Below are 24,982 nucleotides of genomic sequence, written 5' to 3'. Positions count from 1 at the left end.
ACAGGGCAGCTCCCTTCCTGAGGCTTTCCTTGCCCTCTGGGCTCCAGCTGGCCCAGGCCGCCCTCTCACAGTGCCTGTCCCACCTGTCAGCTCTCGGAGGTGACGGGTTAGAGGGCATGGGCCGGAGACCGCTCCTCCCTGTGCCCACGGCCCAGCTGGCAGAGTCTGCAGTGGATGGGAGGCCCTGAGCAGCGGGGAGGCTGGGCCTGAGCCCAGGGGCTGGGAGGTGGAGGCTGAGTCCTGCCTGAGTGTCCCTTTAATAGCTGCTGGCTTGGCCCTGCTTGGCGCCTGCTTCAGCTCCCTGTTCAGCTGTGGCTGCAGCTGCTGTGCTGACTCACGCAGCCTGGCCGCCAGCAGGAGCTGGGAACATGGGCTCCCCAGGCACCGGGGTGGGCTGGGGGCTTCTGGATTACAAAACGGAGAAGTATGTGATGACCCGGAACTGGCGGGTGGGCGCCCTGCAGAGGCTGCTGCAGCTGGGGGTCGTGGTCTACGTGGTGGGGTAAGAGAAGAGCTCCCGGGTGTGCTGGCCGGAGGGGTCATGGCTGGGCTGAGGGGCGAGAGGCTGAGTCTTCAGGGTCTGGGCTGGTGGTCGGCGTGCAGGGCAGGAGGTGGGGAGAAGGAAGGCTCTCCGTCCGTCTAGAGGCTGGGGGAGTGTCAGAGCAGGTCCTGTGCTCAGGTGCCTCTCTGCATCCTTCCCTGGGCCTTCCTCCCAGCCCCGTGCTGGACTCCGGCACCCAGCAGGATGGGCCCCCGCCCCACACCGGGGGCCCTTGGCCAGGCAGGAGGTGGTCCCTGACCACCTGAGAGCTGAGAGCTGGAGCACTAAGGACCCCGGTAGAGACCACCCTTTCAAGCTGGGTCGGGGGCGTCTTTGAGGAGGAAGCGGATCTAGACAGGGCAGGGGAGGCTGTTGGCTGGTGAAGGAGGTGATGGCGGGCGTCCCCAAGCTCACAGGTGCCTGGCAAGGGCCCTGGCCTTCTGACCCATGGCCGGAGCTCCGGCCTGGGCAAGGGGTTTGGTGTGGGAGACCAGGTGGAGAGAAGGCGGGGCCCCTGAGCCCCGGGCTGGGAGCCAGGAGGGTGCGGGGGAGAGGCGGCCCCGGGGGCACACCGCGCTGCCTATCCGTCCCCCCTAGGTGGGCCCTCCTCACCAAAAAAGGCTACCAGGAGCAGGACCTGGACCCCCAGGTCTCTGTCATCACCAAGCTCAAGGGGGTCTCCGTGACCCGGATCGAGGAGCTGGGGAACCGGCTGTGGGACGTGGCTGACTTCGTGAAGCCGCCACAGGTGGGTGACTTGGCACTGCTGCCGGGCGCTGGCCCCTCTGACACACCCCCTACTGTGAGTGTGTGCAGGGGGACGGGGTGCCAGCTCTGGCCCAAGGCCATGCTTGGGGCGGGGCCTCGCAGAGCAGTGGCCTTCCAGTGGAGGAGGAGATGGTCAGGAAGCCAGGCCGGAGGGATGCGTTCAGCAAGCCTGCATCCAGAGCGGGTAGAGAAGACGCGGTGGGCACGGCGGAATGCCGCCTGTGCATGCTCGGTTGGCTCAGTCATGTCCCACTCTGTGCGACCCCACAGACTGTAGCCCACTGGGCTCCTCTGTCCATGGGATTCTCTAGGCAAGAACACTGCAGTGGGTTGCCATTTCCTCTTCCAGGGGATCGTCCCGACGCAGGGATCGAACCCTTGTCTCTTATATCTCCTACATTGGCAGACGGGTTCTTAACGGCTAGTGCCCCCCAGGAAGCCCACAGGGGAATGCTACTCAGCCAGAAAAAGAATGAAATAATGCTATCTGCAGCTACACGGATGACGCGGAGATTATCAGACACAGACAAACGATATCACTTACACATGGAATCTAGAGTATGACACAGATGAACATATCTACGGCACGGACTCACAGCTGTAGACCACAGACTGTGGCTGCCGCGTTGGGGGGCAGTGGCGAGGCAGGGAAGGACGGGGAGTTTGGGATCAGTAGATGTGAACCATTACAGAATGGATAAACAGTAAGGTTCTGCCCCACAGCACAGAAAGCTACATTCAGTACCCTGTACTAAACCACAATGGAGGGGCCTCCCTGGTGGTCTAGGGATTAAGACTCCGTCTTCCCCAAGCAGGGGCCCAGGTATCATCCCTGGTTGGAGAACTAGGTCCTGCCTGCCACGACTGTAGATTCCCACACTGCAGTGAAGATCCCATGGGCTGCAAGTTTAAAAATAATTAAAAGAACAAAATGGAAAAGGAAAAAACAAAAAGTCTGCATCTGGAAAGGGGAGGAGTGTCTCGGAGCGCAATGTGTGAGCTGGAGGGTGGGCTGGGAGGGCCATGGGGGCACTCCTCACTGCCCCCACCCCACGCTGTGCCTCCTGACCCTCCTCCCGCCACCCAGATTGTCCGCTGTCTCGGTCTCCTCCCCTGTCCCGCTGGCGCCCAGGTTCTAACCCTGGTGACCCCCGCCCTGAGCACAGCTGCCTCCCGGGGCAGGCCCACCTCATCCGACGGGAAATCACCTCCCGCCCCCAGTGTGGCCTCTCGTCCTCCAGTGACGTCCCCCAGTGTCCACGTCGGGCCCACTGGACACCTGCCTGCCCCTCCCTCTGGTTCATTCCGCTTCCTAACAGCTCTCATGGCCGCTTGCGCCATCCCTGGGTCGGGCTGACAGAGGCCTTCCGCTGGGCCCCCATGCAGCAGCTGGGCTGGCCCTCCCAGCCCCTGCCTGCCGCCTCAGAAGCCTCCTTCTCGTGGGGGTCCACCAAGCCCCTAAGTTCCCTTTTTTAATTAGTCTCACCGCGTCGGGTCTCAGTTGCGTCCGGGATCTTGCGCTGCGGTGCACGGACTCTCCAGTGGGCAGCATGTGAGCTCAGTCGCTCTGTAGCGTGTGGGAATCTTTCTTAGTTCCTGGACCAGGGATCGAACCTGAGTCCCCTGCATTGCAAGGCAGATTCTTCTCCACTGGACCGGCAGGGACGTCCCCACTGCGCCCCTCGGGATCCTGACCACCGCCACCCCGATGCCTCCTCCTGGGTGTGTGTACCCCAGGAAGCCTGCTGAGTTTGCGTGTGCAACATGCGGGCACCAGCCATCGTCGACCCGGACAGAGCACCCCTCTGGCCCCCTGGCCCCTGGCCCTGTCTGCAGTGAGGGATCCACCTCGCCTCTAACCTGGATCTGCGGTGTCTGGAATCAGAGGGCTCTTGGAAAATCCTGGTTGAGCAACTAAGTGAATGTGGGAGACAGACATGGGATCAGGAAAGGTCGCAAGCCCTGCTGAGCTCCTGTCTCTGACCCTTGCCACACTGGAGGTGTTTTCCTGGGGCTCAGGGCTGGTGGCTTGATGGCGCCAGGGCCCCTCCCCTCACGAGCCAAGCTGCCAGCCGCTGGCCTCTCCTGGTGGGGGGCAGGGAGCAGAGACCCACCCTGACACCTCTCTTCCAGGGCGAGAACGTGTTCTTCTTGGTGACCAACTTCCTTGCGACACCAGGACAAGTCCAGGGCAGGTGCCCAGAGGTAAGACTGCCCGAGGGCTTCCCATGGGTCCCCAGTTCCAGAGTCTGTCCCCGATGAAGTGTCCGGGCCCTTCCGCATTCTGGTCCTGCCTCCGGGCACTCTGGAGGTTGTCCAGGTAACACCCAGAACAAGGCACAGTCCTCAGGTGGACTCCGATAGCCAGAGGCAAGCTGGAAGATCACCTCCCTTTTCTAGACGTAGCTTCTATTAATGTGTCCCAGGAGCAGCTTCCGTTTCCGTCAGCCAACAGCGCACCGCTGCCCTGGCCGACCTCAGGGCCGCTCGCGATCTCTGCGTACTGTGCCCTGCAGCTGTGGTCCCCGCCATCCACAAAAATCTCACCGTCCCTAGAAACTGCACCTTTCCTCCTCATCGAGGGCATCCCAGGGTGGACCTGTGTCACAGAGCCCAGCCCTTCTCTCCAGCTGTGGATTTTTTATCTGATTTTTTTCAAGTTGTGATAACATACACATAACATCAAAATTACCATCTTGGGAGGGCGGTTCAGGATGGGGAACACCTGTACACCCGTGGCAGATTCATGTTGATGTATGGCAAAACCAATGCAATATTGTAAAGTAATTAGCCTCCAATTAAAACAAATAAATTTATATTAAATAAAAAATAAAACAGCTCAAAAAAAAATTACCATCTTAACCATTTTTAAGGGTTCAGTTTCCCGGCTGTGGGTTTTACTTAAAGAGTCCTGACCCAGGACACGGCCGTGGAAGCCTACCTCTGTGATGATATTTTTCTTTCATCAAGGCTAAGATGTAGTCACTTGCTGGCTGGAGAGAAAGGGTGCAGTCAGCTGCCCCCGAGTCCTGCTCGGTGGTCCCACCGCTGTTGCTCGGGCATCCCGTGTGCCCGGTGGGCCCATCTTCCCTTGGCAAACACCCGATGTCCTTCCCTTTGCAAACTCTCACGGACGTCTAGTCTTGGTTGAGTGTGTGGACTGTCCCGAAGTTTTGCTGGGGCCGTGGTTCTGTCTTTTCTGGAATCCACGGGACTCCTCTTTGCTCCATGTCCCGGCTTCTGGCTCTTCCCGTAAAACGGCTGGGGCCGGGCCGTATCGCATCAGATCTGACCGCCCGCCTCCCTCAGAGCCGCTCCTCCGGGGGTCCTGGTGGGTTGGTCCTAAGAGCAGTGCCACAGCCTTCAGAAGCCCACCCAGCCTCCCCTGGGGGCTGCAAAACCCCACCCGCACACACCAAGCAGCTCTGGGGCAGACGGCCCAGCCACCAAGACAGGTCCTGGGGTGGCGCAGAAGCTGCAGCTGGGAGTCCCTGGGGGCTCGGCCAGGGCTTCCCTCTGGACCCCAGGCTCAACAGGGGTCTTCACACTGTGCAGGCAGACGGGGATGTGTGGGTCAAGGTCCCCCGTGTGGGGCGAGGCATCTCGGGAGTCACCTGCTGCTCAGTGGGGGTGGAGCCACTGAGTGGACTGGAGTTGGGGGGTATCCCAAGAGCTCTGTGGAGGAGCTGGTCTTGATCACAGGGGCACGGCGGTGCAGGGGGCTCAGGGGAGGGGAGCTCCGTCTCCACTGCCTCGGGAGGGGCTGTTCGGGAAGCCGGATGGAGGAGGACAGGGCCTGGGGGGTGCCCACGGTGACCCAGCCAGGCAGCGAGGAGGAACGGACGTGGGACGCGGTGGGGACCTCGAGGCCGGGCAGGTGGCCCCACACTGTCCTCCGACCACCAGTGTCCCCACGCTGCCCTGAGCTGGGTGCCCTGGGCAACGGTGTCCAGCATCAGCCAGGACAGAACTGCAAGCCTGCGTCTGTGAGACTGTGCCTCCCTCTGGGGCCTGGAGCCCCGGAAAGCTCACCCCCTTCCCCTGCTGGCTGACCCCTGAAACCCGGTCCCCGTGTGCAGGCAGCCGCGCCCCGTCTCACAGGAGAAGAAGCAGGGACGCGGCTAGCCTGTGTGCTCCCAGGCCCTCCCACGGGGCTCGCCCTCCGTCACTGCCCAGCGCCCCACCCGGCACACCCTCACCCTCCTCGCCGCGTGTCACCTCCCCTGTTCCGTCCTCTGAACTGGACCAGAGGTCCTGGGCCTGGCCACCTCACTCCCGTCCCCCCAGGAGGAGCGGGTCAGGAGTCTTGCTCAGCCTTGGAACTCTGCCTGCACCCGTCTCCCGCTGGGGCTGCTGCCTGCGTGATTATCTGCAGCCTCTGGGTCTCGGGTACCCCCAAACTCAGAGATTCCCAAGGGGCTAAGGCAGGAAGGGGTGTGTCCCCCTGCCCTGCAGGGCAGGGTCCCCGAGGGAGGCCCCTCCAGGCCCTTGGCGGTCTGCTCTCTGCCCTCAGCACCCGTCCATCCCTCTGGCTAACTGCTGGGCTGACCAGGACTGTCCCGAGGGGGAGACGGGGACGCACAGCCACGGTAAGCAGGCCTGCCTTGCAGGGCCTCCCCAGGCTGGGGGGCTCCGGCCCAGGGGACCCTGAGTGGTGTGCGTCTGTCCTGCATGTCAGCCTCCCTCCCCCTACCCCTGCCCAGGCCCCATGAAGATTCGAGGGCCTGGGGTTTGTCCCGTGTTTTCAAGGCATAAAGACGGGCCAGTGCATAGTGTTCAATGGGACCCACAGGACCTGCGAGATCCGGGGCTGGTGTCCAGTGGAGAGCGGTGCTGTGCCCGTGTAAGCCCCCCAGGCCCTGTGCCCACCCCCCGACCACCCCCAACCACGGAGCCTGCCTCTCACATCCCCCCTCCACCCTGCAGGAAGCCCCTGCTTCTCCAGGCTGAGAACTTCACTCTGTTCATCAAAAACACCGTCACCTTCAGCAAGTTCAACTTCTCCAAGTAAGCGGGGGTTGGAGGTGGGGGGGCGGCAGACCGAAGACCCTCCTGGCCTGCCTGGCCTGATCCCTGCCTGCCCCCTCAGGTCCAATGCCCTGGACACCCAGGACCCCACCTACTTCAAGCTCTGCCGCTACGACCCCCACTCCAGCCCTGCCTGCCCCGTGTTCCGCATCGGGGACCTCGTGGCCGCAGCCGGAGGGGTCTTTGAGGATCTGGCGCTGCTGGTGGGTCCCCGGCGGGGTGGGCACGGCTCCTGGCGGCCGGGGAGGCCCCAAGAGCCGCTGGGGCAGTGCGTGCTGTGTGCAGGGCGGGGCTGTGGGTGTCCACGTCCGCTGGGACTGCGACCTGGACAGCAGGGGCGCTGACTGCCGGCCCCAGTACTCCTTCCAGCTGCAGGAGCGGAGCTACAACTTCAGGTGCGGCCCCACCGCCCCTGCCCCGGCTGGCCCCCAGAGCCCCGGATGCCCGCTGTGGGCGGGGGGTCACCAGGGTCCCCAGCACAGGCTCCGTCCAGCCTCCACTCTGCACCCCCTCTGCCGCCGGGACCCCCCACCCCCCCTCCCCAGTCCCCGCTCCCAGGCCGGCCCCCAGAGCCCCGGATGCCCGCTGTGGGCGGGGGGTCACCAGGGCCCCCAGCACAGGCTCCGTCCAGCCTCCACTCTGCACCCCCTCTGCCACCGGGACCCCTCACCCCGCCTCCCCAGTCCCCGCTCCCAGGCCGGCCCCCAGAGCCCCGGAGGCCTGCTGTGGGGGGGGGGTCGCCAGGGCCCCCAGCACAGGCTCCGTCCAGCCTCCACTCTGCACCCCCTCTGCCGCCAGGACCCCCGGCTCCCTCCCTAGTCCTGCCTCCAGCATTCCCTCCACCACGCAGGGGCTTTATTTTACTTTTTCCTTTAGGTTTTATTTTAAAAAGTTCCAAAGTCTATAGAAGAGTTCAAAGATTAGTGCCTTGAACACCCACGTCACCTGAGAAAAAGAATCTAATGACTTGAGTTTCCTGGACTGTGTCGGTAACAGTCCAGAATCTGTTTATTTTCTAATTCAAGGTGTGGTCAATGGGCTCGCACCGCAGTTACCGTCACGTCTGAGTCTCCCAAGCAGAACCCCCTGGGATCCTGTCCTGCCACCTCACCATGTGTACACACACATGCACACACGAGCACATGCTCACACACGAGCACACAAAGGCACGCACACATGTACATGCTCGCGCATAGGGCACACGCGTGTACATGCCCACACGTATGAGCACACACGAACACATGCTCACACATGAGTACCTACACACATGCACACACACACGCTCACACACAAGTACATGCACACGCACACACATGCACATGCACACACATGCTCACACAGCCCCCAGGCCTGGAGGCGACGGCCTTGACTGCTACCTGGGCCTCACCTGGCCCGGCTGCACTGACCGCCCCCCGCCCCCTCCCCGTGCTTTGTGTAAAACTGCTTCCCAGCCTCTGGAAAGCCAACCTGAGGGGCCCTGCAGAAAGCTTTCCCTGCTTCCCAGGGGAGAGTGAGGTCCCCTCTCTGGACCCCACAACTCTGGGCCTGCGTCCAGCTCCCCAACTCCCACTGCTGGTGTCTGTTTAGGGACCCTTCTGCCCCATCCCCTGGGAAGGCAGGGAGCTCCTGAGGGGTGGGACCCAGCTTGCTTTGCCCCCGTGTCCTCGGCAGTCTTCTGGAACGCTGGGCGGGGCTGGGGGTTTGTGGGGTCAGCGGGTGAGGGGGATGGAGGCTGCGAGGGGGCGGAACAGGCCACCAGCCTCTCTCCTGCCCCCAGGACAGCCACGCATTGGTGGGAGAGCTCGGGTGTGGAGGCCCGCAGCCTGCTCAAGCTCTATGGGATCCGTTTCGACATCCTGGTCACAGGGCGGGTAGGTGGGCAGGGTTGGAGGGGGCGGGGGGTGATGGTCACATCACTGGGCGGGTAGGTAGGCAGGGTTGGTGGGGAGCTGGGCGGCAGGGACGGTCATGGCTCAGGGCTCCACCCCATCTCTCAGGCAGGGAAATTTGGGCTCATCCCCACGCTTATCTCTCTGGGCACGGGAGCAGCCTGGCTGGGCGTGGTGAGTGTGGGGAGCGTGGGCAAGCATGCGCCCAGCCCGCTCCGGCACGGCTGGGCCCCCGGTGTCGGGTCTGGTCGGGGGAAGGCCTGGGGGGTGGGTCTGGGCACAGCTCAGCCCTGCTGCCCCCAGATCACCTTCCTCTGTGACCTGCTGCTGCTGTACGTGGATGGAGAAGCGCACTTCTACTGGAGGACCAAATACGAGGAGGTACGCTGCGCGTGGGGCCTGGGCGCTGCCTGTCTGGGGCTTTGGCCTGAGCCCCAGTCTGCTGCCATCATCCACAGGCAAAGGCTCCAAAGAGGACCGCCCGCCCCGAGCAGACAGAGCTGGCACCCGCACCCCCCCGCCCAGCTGTCCAGGGGCCTTAGAAGGAGCCCAGCGCCTGTCCTGACAGCCACGGCCACCGCCGGGAGCTGGACACCGAGGCTGTGGCCCCACTAGACGGCCTGCTCCCTGCTGGTGGGGGGTCGGGGCTGGGAAGGCAGGGACCTCGCCTTGGGACCCTCGTGGATGGAGCCCCCAGGACTAGACGGGGGGGAAGGATGATTCCTCCTGGGGCAGGGAGTGCCCTGGAGCTGCCTGCGCAGGGACCTGTGGTAGGACGCCTCAGGGTGCCGTCCTGGGGTTCCAGCTGCATCTGTGTGTGGAAAACCCTCTCCCAGCTCTTCTCCAGGATGCCCAGCGCGGCCCCCGCACCAGTCGTCTGCACAGCCCCTCCTCTGGCTGTACAGACCCCAGCCCTCTCCTCGGTCAGCACCCCCATCCCGAGCCCGCATCTTGGAGCCCCAGGGTCTGAGGCAGAGTGTCTCTGCTGCTGGGATCCACTCCTGGAATTCAGACTGGGGCGGGCAGACGGCCCAGCCCTTCCCCGTGGCAGCTCTCAGGCTCTGGGGGGGCTGGGACTGACAGAAGACCAAGGACGAGCTGCTACAGTGGTAGGCTGAGCCCCCTGGAGACACCCAGCCCACCCCCTGGAACCGTGCGGGTCAGGGGGACTGGTGGGAGGGGAATTCTCCGCTGCCCAAGGTCACCCCCGGGGCCAGCCTGTAGCAGAGGCTCTCTGGAGGCCCTGCCTTTCGGGAGCAGAGCCCCGAGGCTGGAAAGAATGTCCCAGACAAGTCCCCGAGGCCGCGGCAGGCTGGCCAGGGTGTGGTGGGGAATGTCCCAGACAAGTCCCCGAGGCCGCGGCAGGCTGGCCAGGGTGTGGTGTGCAGTTTTCACGGGGCCTGGGTCTGGGTCCCGCCTGCTGGACTCCTCATGGCAGAGTTTTGGGAGTGCTCGTGTGGGAGGCCTGGGGCTCTTTCTCATGGGGCCCAGCGACCAGGCCTGCTGGCCGTGGCCAAGGCAGTGACGCAGGCCGGCTGTAGAGGGCCAGCGCCGGGCTCAGGCTGGGCTCAAGCTGCCTCTTGATCCTTAGAGCAGTGTCCGAGTGGGCAGGGGGGCCCTCAGGGCCAGGGCGAGGGGTGTGGGCCTGTGTGTGGGTCCAGACAACGCTGACGGATGGCTGCAAGGTCAGGGAGTAAAGCCTGCCTAAGCCACAGTTTCTCGCATGCTCCTTACAGGCAGGGATGAGGCTGGTAGTATCTGCGGGGGCAAAGCATCGCCTGGGAGACCGACGGGCCATGCGGGCTGGGCCTGGGCCCTTCCCAAGAACCAGGGGTCAGGGGAGAGCTGGAGGGCACTTGGGGAGGATTCAGGCTCTTGGGCGCCCAGCCCGGGGAGGCACCAGGGTCTGAGCCTAGTGGCCTAGGGCCTCAGTCTGCACGTTCTGTGCCCATGGGTACATGTCTGGAGGTGCGTGTGCTCATGCGGGCATGCCTCTGCCTCCCCAGGGGGGCCTCAGGCACACGCCACGCTCTCCGGGAGCTGGGGAGACAAGGGCACCCTGGAACTCTGCTGCCCTTCTAGGCAGCCTCCCCGGGCCCCAGGCGCCTGTGTCAGGCATCCCCCCTGCGGGAGGGGAGCCTGACTCTGCCCCTCTGTGCTGGCGCGTGGGGGGCTGTGGCACCCTCGGAGGGGCAGAGGGCACTGGCCTGAGTGTCCTCAGCCCAGGGCTGTCCCAGGCTGGCACCTCCCCTGCACGGAACCCCAGCATTCCACCCTCACGACCCTGTTCCACACTGACAATCGAGCGAGCCCTTCCCAGGGGCTGGTGAGGACTCGATGCCTCCAGATCCATGGACATGACACGGCCACACGGCTGGTTGAGCGATACCTATTGTGGGTCCCCGAGACAGGGTGTCCTCCCCACCGGCCCCAGTAGCTGGAAGGGGTTGCAGAGTCCACCGCCCCAGCACCGGCCGCGCCCACTCCAAGGGCGACGGGCAGCACCAGCCTCTAAACTAGAGTCCGTGGGTCCCAGGGGCCCCCTCAGGTGGGCAGGCCCGCGAGTCCACCGAGCTGCCCTAAACGGAGGGCAGGCAGCTCTCACAGACTGCCAGGCCCCTGGGCTGGCGCCTGGCCGGGGTCCCGCACCGTCTCCTCCACCCTGCCGTCGGAGAAAGCCACGTAGCGGGCGGTGACCAGCCCCGGCGGCTCCCGCCAGTTCTCCTTGCTGTGCCAGATGCCGTAGCCGAAATACACCAAGAGTCCTGCCGGGGTGGTGCAAGCATGAGCAGCAGGCCCCAGCCCTGCTCGCCCTCCTCACCACCGCCACCCGACTCCGCCCCCAGAAGCAGGCCCCGGGCCCCAGCCCAGCCCCAACTCACCTATCAGCAGCCAGATGGTGAAGCGCACCCAGGTCAGGTAGCTCAGCTTCAGCATGAGGCAGAAGTTGAGGACGATGCTCAGAGCTGGAATCAGGGGCACCAGGGGCATCTGGGGGGGCAAGGGCAGGACTGGGTCGGCTGCAGGGGCCTGCTGGCCCAGGGCCCGCTTCTGCAGGCCTCCAAGCCTGTTTCTGCCTCTGGAGCGCTGGAGCCTGGGGCCCACCCGCAGACGCGGGGACGTGCCCGGCGGAGGACGCGGGGTGGTGGGCTGACGGCGGGTACGGGGGGCGGCAGGGGGTTACCTGGAAGGTGTCCTTCAGGCGTTGCTGCTGGTGGGCCCCCAGGACGAGGAGACTGAGCAGAAACGTGACGCTGCTGCACAGCAGCAGCAGTAGGAAGCCCCAGAGGGGGAGGCGTAGGACCGAGTGCCCGAGCATCAGCACGCAGCCCAGGGCGATGGCGGAGACCACCAGCCCGCAGACGGCCCCGCGCACGGCCGTGCCGGGGCTGCCCCTGTCCAGGAAGCCCAGGTAGGGCCTCAGGGCTGGCCGCAGCCGCCCCGGCTCGGGGCCGTGCCCTGCGCCCACCAGCTCCAAGTGGTCAGAGAAGGAGCTGTACTCCTTGGCCTTCGGGCCGGAGCCGGCCAGGCTGGGCGAGCGGGACTGAGAGGCCGTCTGGAACCGCAGCAGAAGCACGCTGATGGCCACGAAGGTGTAGGCCAGCAGGGTGCCGATGGACAGGAACTGCACCAGGGCGTCGAGGTCCAGCAGCAGCGTCACCACGGCCGTGAGGGCCCCGAACGCCAGGATGCCCAGCAGAGGCACCTGCGTCCGGGGGTGTACGTAGGCAAACATCTCAAAGAACAGCCCGTCGGCGGCCATGGCGTAGATGATACGCGGCAGGCAAAAGAGGCCGCTGAGCTGGACGGTGGTCATGGCTGCGGCAGAGGGCGAGGGCTGGTCAGCGCGCCCAGCAGGCGGGCACCCCAGAGGCGCCTGAGTTTATCGGGGTTCTCGGAGTGAGCCTGAGTGGCTGCAAGCTGCAGGGCAGTCACCACTCCTCCAGCCTAGGAATGGGACACCTCAGTCTAGGTTGCAGGCTGGGGAGGGGGCAATCTGGTGATGGCTGAGTCCCTGTGAACGGGAAGCATGTGCCCAGGCCGACATCCCACATATAAGGGGGCCAGCAGGTCCCTGCCCACAAGTCTGGGTGGAGTCTAATAATTAGCACCTCCCTGGGCTACAGCTGGTAAAACTGAAGGCCAGATGGAGATGTGTGGTCCCCCCCGCCAACCCACCCCGGGAGACCAGGGCAGGACCCCACTCACCGCAGATGGAGCCAGTTGCCACGAGGTAGCCGGCCCAGCTGTAGCCCCGTTGGTAGAAGGCGTCGGCGAGCGCAGAGTTAGGGTTCAGACTGTGCCAGGGGATCATGAGGGTGAGCACGGCAGAGACCAGGATGTAGGCGGTGGCCGCCAGCCCGAGCGACAGGGCGATGGCCAGGGGCACAGCGCGCTTCGGGTCCCGGGCCTCCTCGCTGGAGGCGGCAATGACGTCGAAGCCTACAAAGGCGTAGAAACAGGTCGCCGTGCCAGACATGACGCCGGAGAAGCCGAAGGGTGCAAAGCCGCCCTCCGCCTCGCCCCAGTTGCTGGGCCGGGCGAGGATAAAGCCCAGGACAACGATGAAAAGGATGACAATCATGCTGACGGCCGACAGGGTGTGGTTGAGCCAGGAAGAGACGCGGGCCCCGCAGGAGACGAAGGCAGAGGCCAGAAGGATGATGCCTGCAGCCAGCCAGTCTGGACTTCTGGCCAGGAAGGGCACCTGCCAGACACCCAGGTGGGCCTCGGTGAAGTTCTGGATACGGTGGTCGAACATGGCGTCCAGGTAGCCGCTCCAGGCGCGGGCCACGGCGGCACTGGCAATGACGTACTCGAGCACGAGGTTCCAGCCGATGAGGAAGGCCCACAGCTCTCCCATGGACACGTAGGTGAACAGGTAGGCAGAGCCCGTGCGGGGCACACGGGCCCCGAACTCCGCGTAGCACAGGGCCGCCATCAGGGAGGCCACGGCGGCCACGACGAAGGACACGGTCACGGCAGGGCCCGTGACCTCCTTGGCCACGACGCCCGTGAGCACGTAGAGGCCGGAGCCCACCATGGAGCCCACCCCCAGCAGGGTCAAGTCCAGCGCGGACAGGCAGCGCTGCAGCGACGTCGCCATGCTGCTGTCCTCCAGCAGCTTCCGCCGCTTCAGCTTCTGGCAGAAGCGTGCCAGGCCGGCAGCGCAGGGCCGTCCCGGAGCCATCGTGGGCAGAGAGGCGCAGAGAGGAGCCTGGAGCCAGCTGCAGGCACCTACCAGGGCCAGAGGGGAGTGACGGGCTGCCCTGCCGGCAGTGCGATTGCACCCTGGGTCCCAGGCGCCCTTAACAGTGGGCTGCCAGAGGGCTGGGCTGGGCTGGGTGGGAGGGCCGTCTGCCTCCAGGGCAGGGCAGGGAACCAAGTGGAGCTGAATCTGGGCGCGTTGTGGTGGGGGTGGGGCGGGGGGTGGCAGCCCCAGGGAGCCAGACTGGGGGCCCAGCCTCCGGACCTGGGAACCCAGAGCCAGGTGGAAACCCGAGGCTTCCCGGGAGCTGGGCCAGGCCTCCAGCACCCGGAACAGGCGCTGGGCGTCTCCCGGGCTGCCACCTAGCCTCAGACGCCGGATCCCCCTCCTCCGCCCCGCAGGCGCAAGCCGCGCAGCGGCCCGAACGAGCGGGGGATCCCAGGCTCCTGGCTGCGCCTTCGACCCAGACTCGCTGCCGCCGCCCCTGGAGCCAGCCTCACCGCCCACTCCTCAGGTACCCGAGCCTTCGCCTCCTCCCAGCCCGAGCCCGTCCCCTCTGCCACCCACCTGCCGCCGCCACAGCCGCCGCCGCCACTCTGCGCGCTGCGCCCTCCCAGCCCGCCCGTGCGGTCCTTGCGCGCGCAGAGCCCGCCCCCACCCCCAGGCGCCTGAGCCAGCGCGGCCGCACCTTGCTCACCCTGGCTCCAGGGGCGCCCCATCCCTGGGTCTGGGAGGAAGCCCGGGCCAAGGCCAGCGGGGTCACCCTGAGCGGGTGCAGTTCTGGAGGCAGGGGACGGGTCTGGAGCCCACCTGCATCCCGCTGGAGCAGACTCCCTCCTTGATCCTGCCACCCCCAACTCTGGGGCTCTCGGCCCTCCAGAGTCAGGCCGGCCCTGGTGAGCCGAGGGTGCAGGGCTGGCCGAGTGGCCAGCGTGGGGCAGCAGGAAGCCACCGCATACACGGCTGGGAGGGCCTGTGAGTTGGCAAGAGGCCCTGCTGGCTGTTCTGAGCCTCTGGTTGCAGAGTGTCCCAAAGGAGCAAGCAGTCTGCGGGGCACCACCTGCAGCCCGCCAGCACCTGGCACCCCCAGGCCCCTCAGATGCCAATGGCTGCCACTTCTAGCTGAGGGGCACCTGTGTCAGGCCCGGAGGACCCTGGGGGGCCCCAGGGCAGCCCCCACCCCGTGACGTCAGTGAGAGGCGCGGCCAGTCCCACGTCCCGTCACGTGACAGGTGTGTTTGTTCCTGGGACGGAGGGGCATCTTTGTCTCACTTCTTTGAAAGTGAAAACATGGGTGTGAGTGTTCACTCCTTCGTGGAAGAATGGTGATGATCCATCCGAACAAAGCCAAGCCACAACAGGTAGCCACTTCCTCCCGTACTCGTTTTCAGGCTCCTATGTGACTTGTGGAATTAGGGTTTCAGGGGTCCCTGCAGTCTGTCTGGCTCAGTGGGCTCCTGACGGGATGGTGGGGCACCCCCCCCCTCCCCGCAACCTGGTACCACTTGGGACACTGCCTTAGCCAGCCCCGTCGCTCCTTTCTGTTGTTTGGCTGCTTTTTGCTTTTTTTTTTTTTAGTGATAATGGTAGCAATTGTAATTTTTATTTACTTTCGGCTGTGCCTTGCAGCATGGAGATCTTAGTTCCAAACCACAGACCAAATCTCCAGGCCCCTGCATTGGGAGCACAGTCTTAACCACTGCACCAGCAGGGGAGTCCCGGGCTGATAATGTCTTAAGGAGCTTCTCAGACGGGCTCCCACTTCCTGCAGGAAAGACGTCTGCCTTAACTTGCTCCCGTGTGGCCAGAACTGAGCAGGTAGTCTTTGTTCTGAAGTGCCTCCACAGAAACGCAGAAAAATGCATTTCAAACCCAGAGGGCTGGGCAGTTTTATAACAGGAGGTCCCAAGAGGCTTTCCTGATGACCCTGAGAGAGTTGGTACACGTGCTTCAGGGCACCGACTTTTTCTGTGCCGAGTGCTCTTCCCGTCAGCCGGTAGTCAAGGCCACGCTTGATCGACAGTAAACTGCAGCCTGCCAAGGATATGGCAGGGACCCCCGTGCCCAAGGAAGAAGAGGGAGCACTTCCCAGCTCATTGTGCAAGGCCAGGACTACCCCGATACCAGATCCAGCGAAGACATCACAAGAAAAGTGCAGCCCAGCCTCCCTTGGGAATGCAGATGGGACTTCCCCGGCGGCCTGCTGTTAGGACTCTGAGCTTCCACTGCACGGGCACAGGTTCAATCCCTGGTCTGGGAACTAAGGTCCTGTGGCCAAAAAAAAAAGGAGAAAATATAGACAGAAAATCGATCAACAAAATGCTAGTTCATCAAATCCAGGAATGCATAAAAAGGGAGTGAGATTTATCTCAGGAATGCAAGATTCACTTAATATATGGAAATCAATCAATGTAGTACACCATACTAATAAAGGACAAAACCACGTGATCATCTCAAAAAACAAAAGAATGTTCAAGGAACTAGGAATCGAAGGACTGGCCTCAACCTGATGAAGACCATCGATGAAAATCCCTGCGCTCCTGTGTTCAGTGGTGAAAGCCTGAAAGCCTCCCCTTCCTGGCAGGAGCATAAAGATGTCCACTCCCGCCTCTCGTTTTCAACGTCTTCCTGGAGGGTCTAATCCTGGCAGTTGGGTGAGAAAATGACATAAAAGGAATCCAGATAGGAAGGAGGAAAACTGTGTAGTCCCAGATGACATGACTCCATGTACTAGAAAATCCCAAAGAACACACACACACGAATATTAGAGCTAATAGGCAAGTTCAGCAAAAGTACAGGATAGAAGATGCATGTTAAAAAATCAGTTGCATCACTACACACGAGCAGTGAGCTATCCAGAAATGAAATTAAGAAAACAATTCTTACGTAGCACCAGAAAGAATAAATTTATTTATAAACATGCTCAGAGTAAATTTAACAGAAGAAGTGCAAGACTTATACGTGGAAATCTACCAAACATCACTGAAATGAAGAAGACCTAAGTAAGTGGAAGGACAGCCCGTGTTCATGGACTGGAGACTTAACGCACTCAAGATGGCTGCACTCCCCAGACGGGCCTGTGGATGCAGCGCGATCCCTATTCAGAGCCCAGCTGCCTATTGCGCGGAAATCTTCAAGCTGATCCTAAAGTTCATGTGGAGATGCAGGGGCCTAGAATAGCCAACACAGTGTTGAACAAGAACAGAGTTTGAGGACTCATGCTTCCTTTATTTCTAAACTAAATATAACGCTACATCATCAGGACTGTGACTGAAATCAGGATAGACATGTTTTTAAGTTATCCACTGATCTTTTTACTAGCTCCACGGGACATTTTCCGAAACGTCATGTAGTTGGAACCATACAGTATGAAACCTTTTCAGATTGGCTTGTTTCACTTAGTACTATGTTTAAAGGTCTTATACCTTTTTTAGGGGGTGCCTAATGTCTTTTCATGGCTTGATAGCCCATTTCTTTGTAGTGCCGTGTTGTATTTCTTGTCTGGATGTACAACAGTTTATCCATTCACCTACTGAAGAACATTTTGGTTGCTTCCAAGTTTTGGTAAGTATGAATAAACACCCGCGTGCAGCTTTTTCTGCGGGCGTTAAGTTTTCAACTCTTTTGGTAAATATCCAGGAGTGTGACTGCTCAGTCATGTGATAAGAGTACGTTTAGTTTTATGAAGAATCACGAGACCATCTTCCAGAGTGGCCATTCTGTCTGCGTCCCCGGCAGCACAGAGCGGGAGCGCCTGGCCTCCACACCGTTACCAGCATGTGCTGGTGTCAGCACATCGGATTTTGGCTGTCTGAGTAAGTGTGTCATGGTTCAGACGATAAAGAATCTGCCCACAAGGCAGGAGACGCGGGTTCCATCCCTGGGTCAGGAAGATCCCCTGGAGAAGGGAATGGCTACCCACGCCAGTATTCTTGCCTGGAGAATTCCATGGACAGAGGAGCCTGGCGGGCTACCGTCCATGCGGTCGCAAAGAGTCGGACACTCCTGAGTGATTAAGCACACACACAGTAAGTGCTAGTGGCGCCTCCCTGTTGTTTTAATTTGCAGTTCCTTCATGCCATATGGTGTAGGGCATCTTGATGTTCTTATTTGCCATCTGTGTATCTTCTTTGGTGAGGTGTCTGTTCAGATCTTTTGCCCATTTTCAATTGGGTTGTTGATGTTCTTATTGTTGCGCTTTTAGGGTTCTTTGTATATTTTGGGCAACAGTCCTTTACGTCTTTTGCAGATACTTCGTCCTAGTCTGTCTTCTCATTTTCCTGATGGCCAGTCGACTTTTGACAAGGATGCCAAAACGACTCAGTGGGGCAAAGAATAGTCTGGAACAACTGGATATCCTCACGTAGATAAATGAAGTTGAACCCCTACCTCACACAGGATACAAAACTTAACTCAAAATGGACCCAAGACCTAAATGTAAGAGCTGAAATGCAAAACAGGCTTTGTTAAATTTTTCTGAAGTGGAGCGCGGAAGGTGCTGGATGACGAATCTGCGATCAAGAGGCCATGACGGAGCGGAGAGAGAAGTCTGCGCCTCACTGGTCCTGGAGGAGGTACTCAGCACTCTGCCAGGCCGCACCAGGCAGCTGAGGCACAGTGCGGGCAGAAAGTGTGGCAGGACCTGCGGGATGCTTTTACTGGGGTCTGCAGGTGGAGGGTGGTGCTAGTGGTTAAAAAAAAAAGAAAGAAAAAACCTGCTTGCCATGCAGGAGGCATAAGAGACAGGGGTTTGATCCCTAGGTCGGAAAGATCCCCTGGAAGAGGGCATGGCAATCCATTCATGTATTCTTGCCTGGAGAATCCCATGGACAGAGGAGCCTGGCGGGCTACAGTCCGTGGGGTCGCAGAGTTGGACAGGACTGAAGTAAGTTAGCACGCGGGTGGAGGGCTTTGGGCTTTCCAGGCTGGGTCTGGATTGATCGGTCAAAAGCAGAAAGAGTGGGGCTTTGGCAAGCTTATCTGAGGATCGCACGGGGTGGGGGGGTCTGTTCCCGGAAGGTGGGAGAGAATGCTTATCAGGAGGAGTTCTTAGGAATTCAGATTACTTAGCTGTGAGTCTGTTATCTGGGGCATGCCCCCTTGGGATGGGCTGATATCTGTTCAAGACCCCTGCAGGCTGCCTGACCCTACAAAACGGAGACACGAGACAACATGAGACAACAGGGTTATAAACTCTCAACAAACTTTTACAGGAAAACATATGAATAACTCTTGATGAATGTGGATTAGGTGGTGATTTTGTACAGATAGGTCCCTGAAGGAGGTATAGGAAGACCCTGAAGCAAGAGAACCCAATATAGTTTCTTAACATAACCAGATTAACTGGAACCTAAGGAATGATGGTGTTCACTCTGTTGACCCTCATGATCCAATCAACCAGGGTCTGGACTTTGTCCGCCTTTGCTAGCATTCTATGCTGCGTCCCCTGCTCAAGCCCCTTTGTGAAGACTCCTGTGCCCTTAACTTACGTCTGCCTCGATTTTGCTGGTGGGAGAGACACCGCTCTGGGAGATAGCCTCGGAGCTGTCTTCACTTGCTGCAAGTAACAGAGTCTTCCTTCCCTAGCTCTTTGACTCGGTTATATCTTTTGGTTAGACACCCACCGAGGGGCCACCTGATGTGACCAGCTGACTCATTGGAAAAGACCCTGATGCTGGGAAAGATTGAAGGCAGAAGGAGAAGAGGGTGACAGGGAATGAGCTGGTTGGATGGCATCACCGACTCAATGGACATGAACTTGGGCAGGCTCCAGGACCTGGTGAGGGGCAGGGAGGCCTGGCGTGCTGTGAGCCTGGCGTCAGACACAGCCTCGTGACTGAACAGTAACAAGGGGCCAGTGGGGTCTCCAGGGAGCAGCTTCCCCAATGTGACACCGAAAGTTCAAGCAATCTAAGAAAAACGTAGATGAGTTGAAATTCAACAGAGTTAAAAACTTTTGTGTTCACAGGATATCATCAAAAAGAAAGAAAAAAATTTAAAAAAGAGTAAAAGATAAATAAATAAACGCTATCAAGAAAGTGGAGAGGGAATTCTTTGGCAGCCCGGTCGTTAGGACCTGGTGCTCTCACTGTGTGGTGGGGGCTCCCTCCCTGGTCAGAGAACTAAGACCCTGCCAGTGGGCAGCACGGCCCCCCAAAAAGTGAAAAGACAGAAATCCACAAAGTGGGAAAGAGTTTTGCAAATCCTATGTCCGATAAGGAGATTGTACCCAGGATATGTAAAGAACTTTCACAACCCAACAACTCAATTAAAACCATGTAAAGAATCTGAATAGACATTGCCTGCTCTTTTTATTTCAAGTTTATTTGGCTGCTCTGGGTCTTTGCTGCGGCCCGAGGGATTTGCACTGCGGCTTGCAGGGTCTTTACTTGGGGGTGTGTGATTTCTTAGTTGCAGCGTGTGGGATCTAGTTCCCTGATCAGGGGTCCAACCTGGGCCCCCTGCATCGGGAGCCCCGAGTCTTAACCACTGGACCGCCAGGAAAGTCCCAAAACATTTCTTCAAAGAAGATATACAGATGTCCAACAAGCACGTGGAAACACTCTTAACGTCATTCGTTACTAGGGCAAACCACAGCGCGCGGTACCCCTAGGATGGCTGTCATCAAAAGTCAGATAATAGTGTTGAAGATCATGTGGGGTGACTGGGACCCTCGTGCACTGCTGGTGGGAATGGTAAGTTGGCGCAAATGCTTTGGAAAACCACTGGGCAATTCCTTAAAATGCTAAACATGAAGTTATTGTGTTGTAGCCACGCGTTCCAGGAAACAAACTCACTCAGAAAGACAATGCAGATGGTGGAGTTTATTACACCAGCGGGCCCAAGGGAGAGTCTCCTCTTAGCTAAGGACCCTGACCAGTTTTTGTGAAAACCTTATATACCCTAAGTGTACGTGCCCAAACCCACCTCCCCAAATTCCCTGAAACTAGTCTGAACAAAGGAAAAGATACAATCAAACTTAACCCATGATCATGTGCCTTAAGCCTAGGTAGATAACAGTGGACAATTATCAATAGGCCTGTGGTCATACCCCAATAAGCAGAATAGAATGTATGGTTCTATTCAGTTACACAGATAATTAGGGCATTCTTTTAGGTGGAGAGTCTAGGTACGAGCCCTGGGGCTATTCCTTCTGGTGCTCTGGTTTTCCAGCTGGTATGTCATTTCCATAGATACTGGGCATAGAGTTCAAAGTCCACAGTCCGGCCCAAGATGGAGCCTGCTCTGTTTCCTCCTTTAATTGTGTGATCCAGACATAGCTCAGTTGGTAAAGAATCTGCCTGCAACGAATGCAACCCCCGTTTGATCCCTGGGTCACGAAGATCTGCTGGAGAAGGGATAGGCTACCCACTCCAGTATTCTTGGGCTTCCCTGGTGGCTCAGCTGGTAAAGAATCCGCCAACAATGCAGGAGACCTGGGCTTGATCCCTGGGTTGGGAAGGTCCCCTGGAGAAGCGAAAGGCTGCCCACTCCAGTATCCTGGCCTGGAGAATTCTATGGACTGTACAGTCCATGGGGTCGCAAAGAGTGGAACACGGTTGAGCGACTTTCGCTGTCACTTAGACATCCTGCTCCTACGTGTATACCCAAGAAATGAAAACACGCATCCGTGCAAAGACTTGCAGGTAAGTTTTCATAGCAGCGTTACTCAGAAGTGCCGAAAAGCAGAAGCAGCACAAACATCCAACTGACGACGGGTCAATAAAATATGAAATATCCATACAGTGGAATATGACTTTTCTATAAGGATTAAGTAGTTGGTGGGACTTCCGCAGTGGTCTGGTGGCTAAGACTCCATGCTCCCAGTGCAGGGGGTGTGGGTTCAATCCCTGGCTGGGAAACTAGAATCATGTGTGCTGTGAGGCGTGGCCAAAAAAAGAAGTGGTGATACCACATAGATAAATCTTGAAAGCATTATGCTAAGTGAAAAAAACCGGTTACAAAAGACCACATATTGTGTCATTTTATTTATAGGACTGGGCGAATCCATGGAGACGGAGAGTAGAGTAATGGTTTCCATGGGGTGGGGGCGGGGGTGGGGAGTGGCTGCTTCCCAGGTATAGCGCTCCTTTTTGGGGTGATTAAATGTTCTGAAGTTAGATAGTGCCAATAGTTGCACAGTTCCGTGGATATAAAAAAAATGGAACTGTACGTTTTAAGCTGGGGAGTATTATTTGTTCATTCACTAAGTTGTGTCCGACTCTTTGCGACCCCATGGACTGCAGCACAACAGGCTTCCCTGTCCTTCACCAACTCCTGGAGTTTGCTCAAACTCATCTCCATTGATTTGGTGATGCTGTCCAACCATCTCATCCTCTGTTGCTCCCTTCTCCCCCTGCCTTCAATCTTTCCCAGCTTAAGGGTCTTTTCCAGTGAGTTGGCTCTTCACATCAGGTGGCCAAAATATTGGCGCTTCAGCTGACAGCATCAGTCCTTCCAATGATTATTCCAGGTTGATTTCCTTTAGGACTGGCTGGTCTGATCTCCTTGCAGTCCAAGGGACTCTCAAGAGACTTCAGTTCTTCAGTGCTCCACCTTCTTTATGGTCCAATTCTCAAATCTGTACGCAACGACTGGAAAAACCAGTTTTGACTAAATGGACTTTTGTCGACAAACTGATGTGCCTGCATTTTAATACACTGTCTAGGTTTGTCATAGCTCTTCTTCCAAGGGGCAAGCGTCTTTTAATTTCATGGCTGCAGTCAGTTTTAAGCCAGCTTTTTCACTCTCCTCCTTAACCCTCATCAAGAGGCTCTTTAGTTCCTCTTTGCTTTCTGCCATTAGAGTGGTATTATCTGCATATCTGAGGTTGTTGATATTTCTCTTGGCAGTCTCAATTTCAGCTTGTGATTTATCCAGCCCGGCATTTCGAATGATGGACTCTGCATATACTATGGTATGTGAATAAAATTGTTATAAAAATAAAAGATAAAGCATCCATTGTTTGTAAGAAAGAACTCCAGGGACAGGAAGGGCTGAGTGGCCAGAGAAACAGATGAAACCTCTGGTTGCCCAACAGAGATGCTCCTTTGGTGAACAGTGGGACAAAGGAGTTGGGGCCAAAGAAATCTTACATTTTCCCGTGTCATTGCTATCTTTTTCTCCACTTTTGTCTGCTGCAGCTTCTGTCCTCTCTTTTCTAATGCTGGCCACCCTGAGTTTGCTATTCTCCCCTGGGCCACATTTAGCCCAGAGTTCACCATTCAAAGCCCATCAACGTGTTGTGCCGTGTTCTCTCTCCAAACTGACCCTCATGACTCCTCCCCATGAACTGCTTTCCCAGCTCTTCCTTCTTCCTTTTTGTTTTTCCTTTTGGGCTGAGCCTCGAGGCTTGCACAATCTTAGTTTTCCATCAGGGATGTCCCTCTTCCTTGTTTCTGTCCCCTGCCGTTGGCACTGGCACCTGTTCCAGCTCTTACTAGGGCTGATCGCTCTCCCTCGTTTCCGGTCAGCCCCTCTGCCCACAGCTGGCCCAAGTTCCTTGCACCAATCCTGTTGGACCTCCCTGAAGAAGAGAAGGGTTTCTGTTTTTCTCTGGCTAGCTGCCCCACCCTTCTAACCCCCAGGCCACAGTCTCTGAAATCTTTCGAAGCAAGGGAGAAATGGAGCTGAAATTAGTCACACTGAATCCATGGTGGTGATGAGTGTGGCTCAAACCCAGATCATTTGGTCTGCCACTGTGAATATTACCCCAGCCTCTGTTGACCTAGCAGTGGTAGGCAGGGTAAGAAATCTGCATTTTTCACCTACTTTAAAAAATTTTTGGCCACCAGGTCTTCGTTGTAGCACGCTGGCTCTTCAGTTGTGGCGAGAGGGCTCAGTAGTGGTCCTGCAGCCTGTGGGATCTTAATTCCCTGACGAGGGATCTAACTTGGATCCCCTGCATTGGAAGGTGGATTCGTAAGCACCGGACCATCAAGTAAGTCCCTCATCTATGCTTTTAACCTTGTTTACTTTTTGTGTGCTCAGCTGCTCAGTCATGTCTGACTCTTTGCTACCCTTTGGATCGTAGACCATGGGGCTCCTCTGTCCATGGGATTTCCCAGGCAAGAATACTGGAATGGGTTGTCATTTCCTTCTCCAGAGCATCTTCCCCACCCAGGGATCAAATCGTCTCCTGCATCTCCTGCATTGGCAGGTGGATTTCTTGCCACTGCAACACCTGGCTTCAGTTCAGTTCAGTTCAGCTGCTCAGTCGTGTCCGACTCTTTGTGACCCCATGAATCGCAGCACGCCAGGCCTCCCTGTCCATCACCAACTCCCGGAGGTCACTCAAAGTCATGTCCATCGAGTCAGTGATGCCATCCAGCCATCTCATCCTCTGTCGTCCCCTTCTCCTCCTGCCCCCAATCCCTCCCAGCATCAGAGTCTTTTCCAAGGAGTCAACTCTTCACATGAGGTGGCCAAAGTACTGGAGTTTCAGCCTCAGCATCAGTCCTTCCAATGAACACCCAGGACTGATCTCCTTCAGAATGGACTGGTTGGATCTCCTCTCAGACCAAGGGACTCTCAAGAGTCTTCTCCAACACCACAGTTCAAAAGCATCAATTCTTCGGCGCTCAGCTTTCTTCACAGTCCAACTCTCGCATCCATACATGACCACTGGAAAAACCATAGCCTTGACTAGACGGACCTTTGTTGGCAAAGTAATGTCTCTGCTTTTGAATATGCTGTCTAGGTTGGTCATAACTTTCCTTCCAAGGAGTAAGCATCTTTTAATTTCATGGCTGCAATCAACACCTGGCTTAGTATATAATTTATGTCTATAGATTATTATATATAGTTTATATTTACTTATATTTGCTTGACTTAACTCCCTTTTGGACCTGCCTTCTCAAAGATTTCAGCTCATTTGGGTTGTGCTTAAAAGAGCCGAGAAGGGGCTCTTCTCTTCGGGTAAACACAGATTCTCCCACGGACCAGGAGCAGGAACGGGGGATTTTGGGAGAGTGGTGAACTGAGGGTATCCAGCCCCCCTTCCAGGAACCTGGGAAATCCCATGTGTCCTTCAGCCAAGGTCTGTGTAGTTCTCTGGCCTCCTGCAATGGCCACCTGTGAGGTCTCCTGTCCCACCTCCCCAGTAAAAAATGGCCAAGCTAACCCGCCTCGGCTGCCAGCTGGTATACCCGCCCCCATTGGCAGGTACCCAGGCCCTGGCCTGGCCGCCATCTGCCCTTCTTCACTGCAACTTTCCAACGTCCCTGTTCCCCTGCCCAGCCCAGCCTCGCCCTCCCACCCACCTGCCCTGCTTTGATCCTTGCGAAACTCGCGATACTTCGAGACCCCTGCGTAAGTCCGGTCCCTGAAAGCGGAAGTGCCCGCCCCGGCTTCGTGGCACCGCCTTCCCGGGGCCTGTCACGTGGTCGGCAGCACGTGCCACCAGCAACAGGCTGCCAACTGAAGAGTGTTTCCACGTGTCTGCCAGGCCCGCAAACCCGCTGCAGGGACCAGCCCTGCTTCTTCTTGCGCCCCGCGCAGCTCCGCAATTTACGGATGAACCACCGAGGCCTCCACCGCCGGCCCGTC

General features: G+C 58.4%; 2 protein-coding genes and 1 long non-coding RNA gene across 7 annotated transcripts; 2 read left to right on the top strand and 1 right to left on the bottom strand.

The window, feature by feature from the left end:
- The first annotated feature begins 169 nt into the window (after positions 1-169).
- On the top strand, positions 170-9,940 carry P2RX6 (purinergic receptor P2X 6). 2 transcript variants are annotated; one of them, XM_086349174.1, is made up of 12 exons: positions 170-502; positions 1,139-1,289; positions 3,443-3,514; positions 5,823-5,898; positions 6,059-6,152; positions 6,236-6,316; positions 6,399-6,540; positions 6,623-6,732; positions 8,115-8,208; positions 8,335-8,400; positions 8,530-8,607; positions 8,685-9,940. In XM_086349174.1, exons 1-12 carry the CDS (start codon positions 369-371, stop codon positions 8,766-8,768), a joined length of 1,182 nt encoding a protein of 393 aa, XP_086205300.1. In that variant the 5' UTR covers positions 170-368; the 3' UTR covers positions 8,769-9,940. The 2 variants fall into 2 exon arrangements, with proteins under 2 accessions (XP_086205300.1, XP_086205301.1); XM_086349175.1 differs by lacking the exons at positions 5,823-5,898; positions 6,059-6,152; positions 6,236-6,316; ... (4 more) ...; positions 8,530-8,607; positions 8,685-9,940 and adding an exon at positions 3,736-4,159 and having other exon boundaries at positions 240-502.
- Positions 9,941-10,599: 659 nt separating this feature from the next.
- On the bottom strand, positions 10,600-14,626 carry SLC7A4 (solute carrier family 7 member 4). Of its 3 annotated transcripts, none has more exons than XM_086349143.1 (5): positions 14,246-14,626; positions 12,436-13,464; positions 11,411-12,045; positions 11,109-11,217; positions 10,600-10,991 (listed from the first exon to the last, which is right to left on the bottom strand). In XM_086349143.1, the coding sequence occupies exons 2-5, from the start codon at positions 13,415-13,417 to the stop codon at positions 10,828-10,830; spliced, it is 1,890 nt and encodes a 629-aa protein (XP_086205269.1). In that variant the 5' UTR covers positions 13,418-13,464; positions 14,246-14,626; the 3' UTR covers positions 10,600-10,827. The 3 variants fall into 3 exon arrangements, with proteins under 3 accessions (XP_086205269.1, XP_086205266.1, XP_086205267.1); XM_086349140.1 differs by having other exon boundaries at positions 14,133-14,591; XM_086349141.1 differs by lacking the exon at positions 14,246-14,626 and adding an exon at positions 14,003-14,078.
- Positions 13,830-19,727, top strand: LOC147355903 (uncharacterized). 2 transcript variants are annotated; one of them, XR_015144867.1, is made up of 5 exons: positions 13,830-13,949; positions 16,917-16,999; positions 17,685-18,009; positions 18,197-18,320; positions 19,052-19,727. It is a non-coding gene; the product is annotated as an uncharacterized LOC147355903 (long non-coding RNA). The 2 variants fall into 2 exon arrangements; XR_015144866.1 differs by lacking the exon at positions 13,830-13,949 and having other exon boundaries at positions 14,999-17,463.
- Positions 19,728-24,982: the final 5,255 nt, after the last annotated feature.

Source organism: Bos grunniens, chromosome 17, assembly GCF_055505025.1.
Source record: "Bos grunniens cultivar Pamir isolate PY7600 chromosome 17, Bosgru_T2T1.0, whole genome shotgun sequence".
Lineage (NCBI taxonomy): Eukaryota > Metazoa > Chordata > Mammalia > Artiodactyla > Bovidae > Bos > Bos grunniens.
This window is presented reverse-complemented; position numbering and strand designations above follow the sequence as displayed.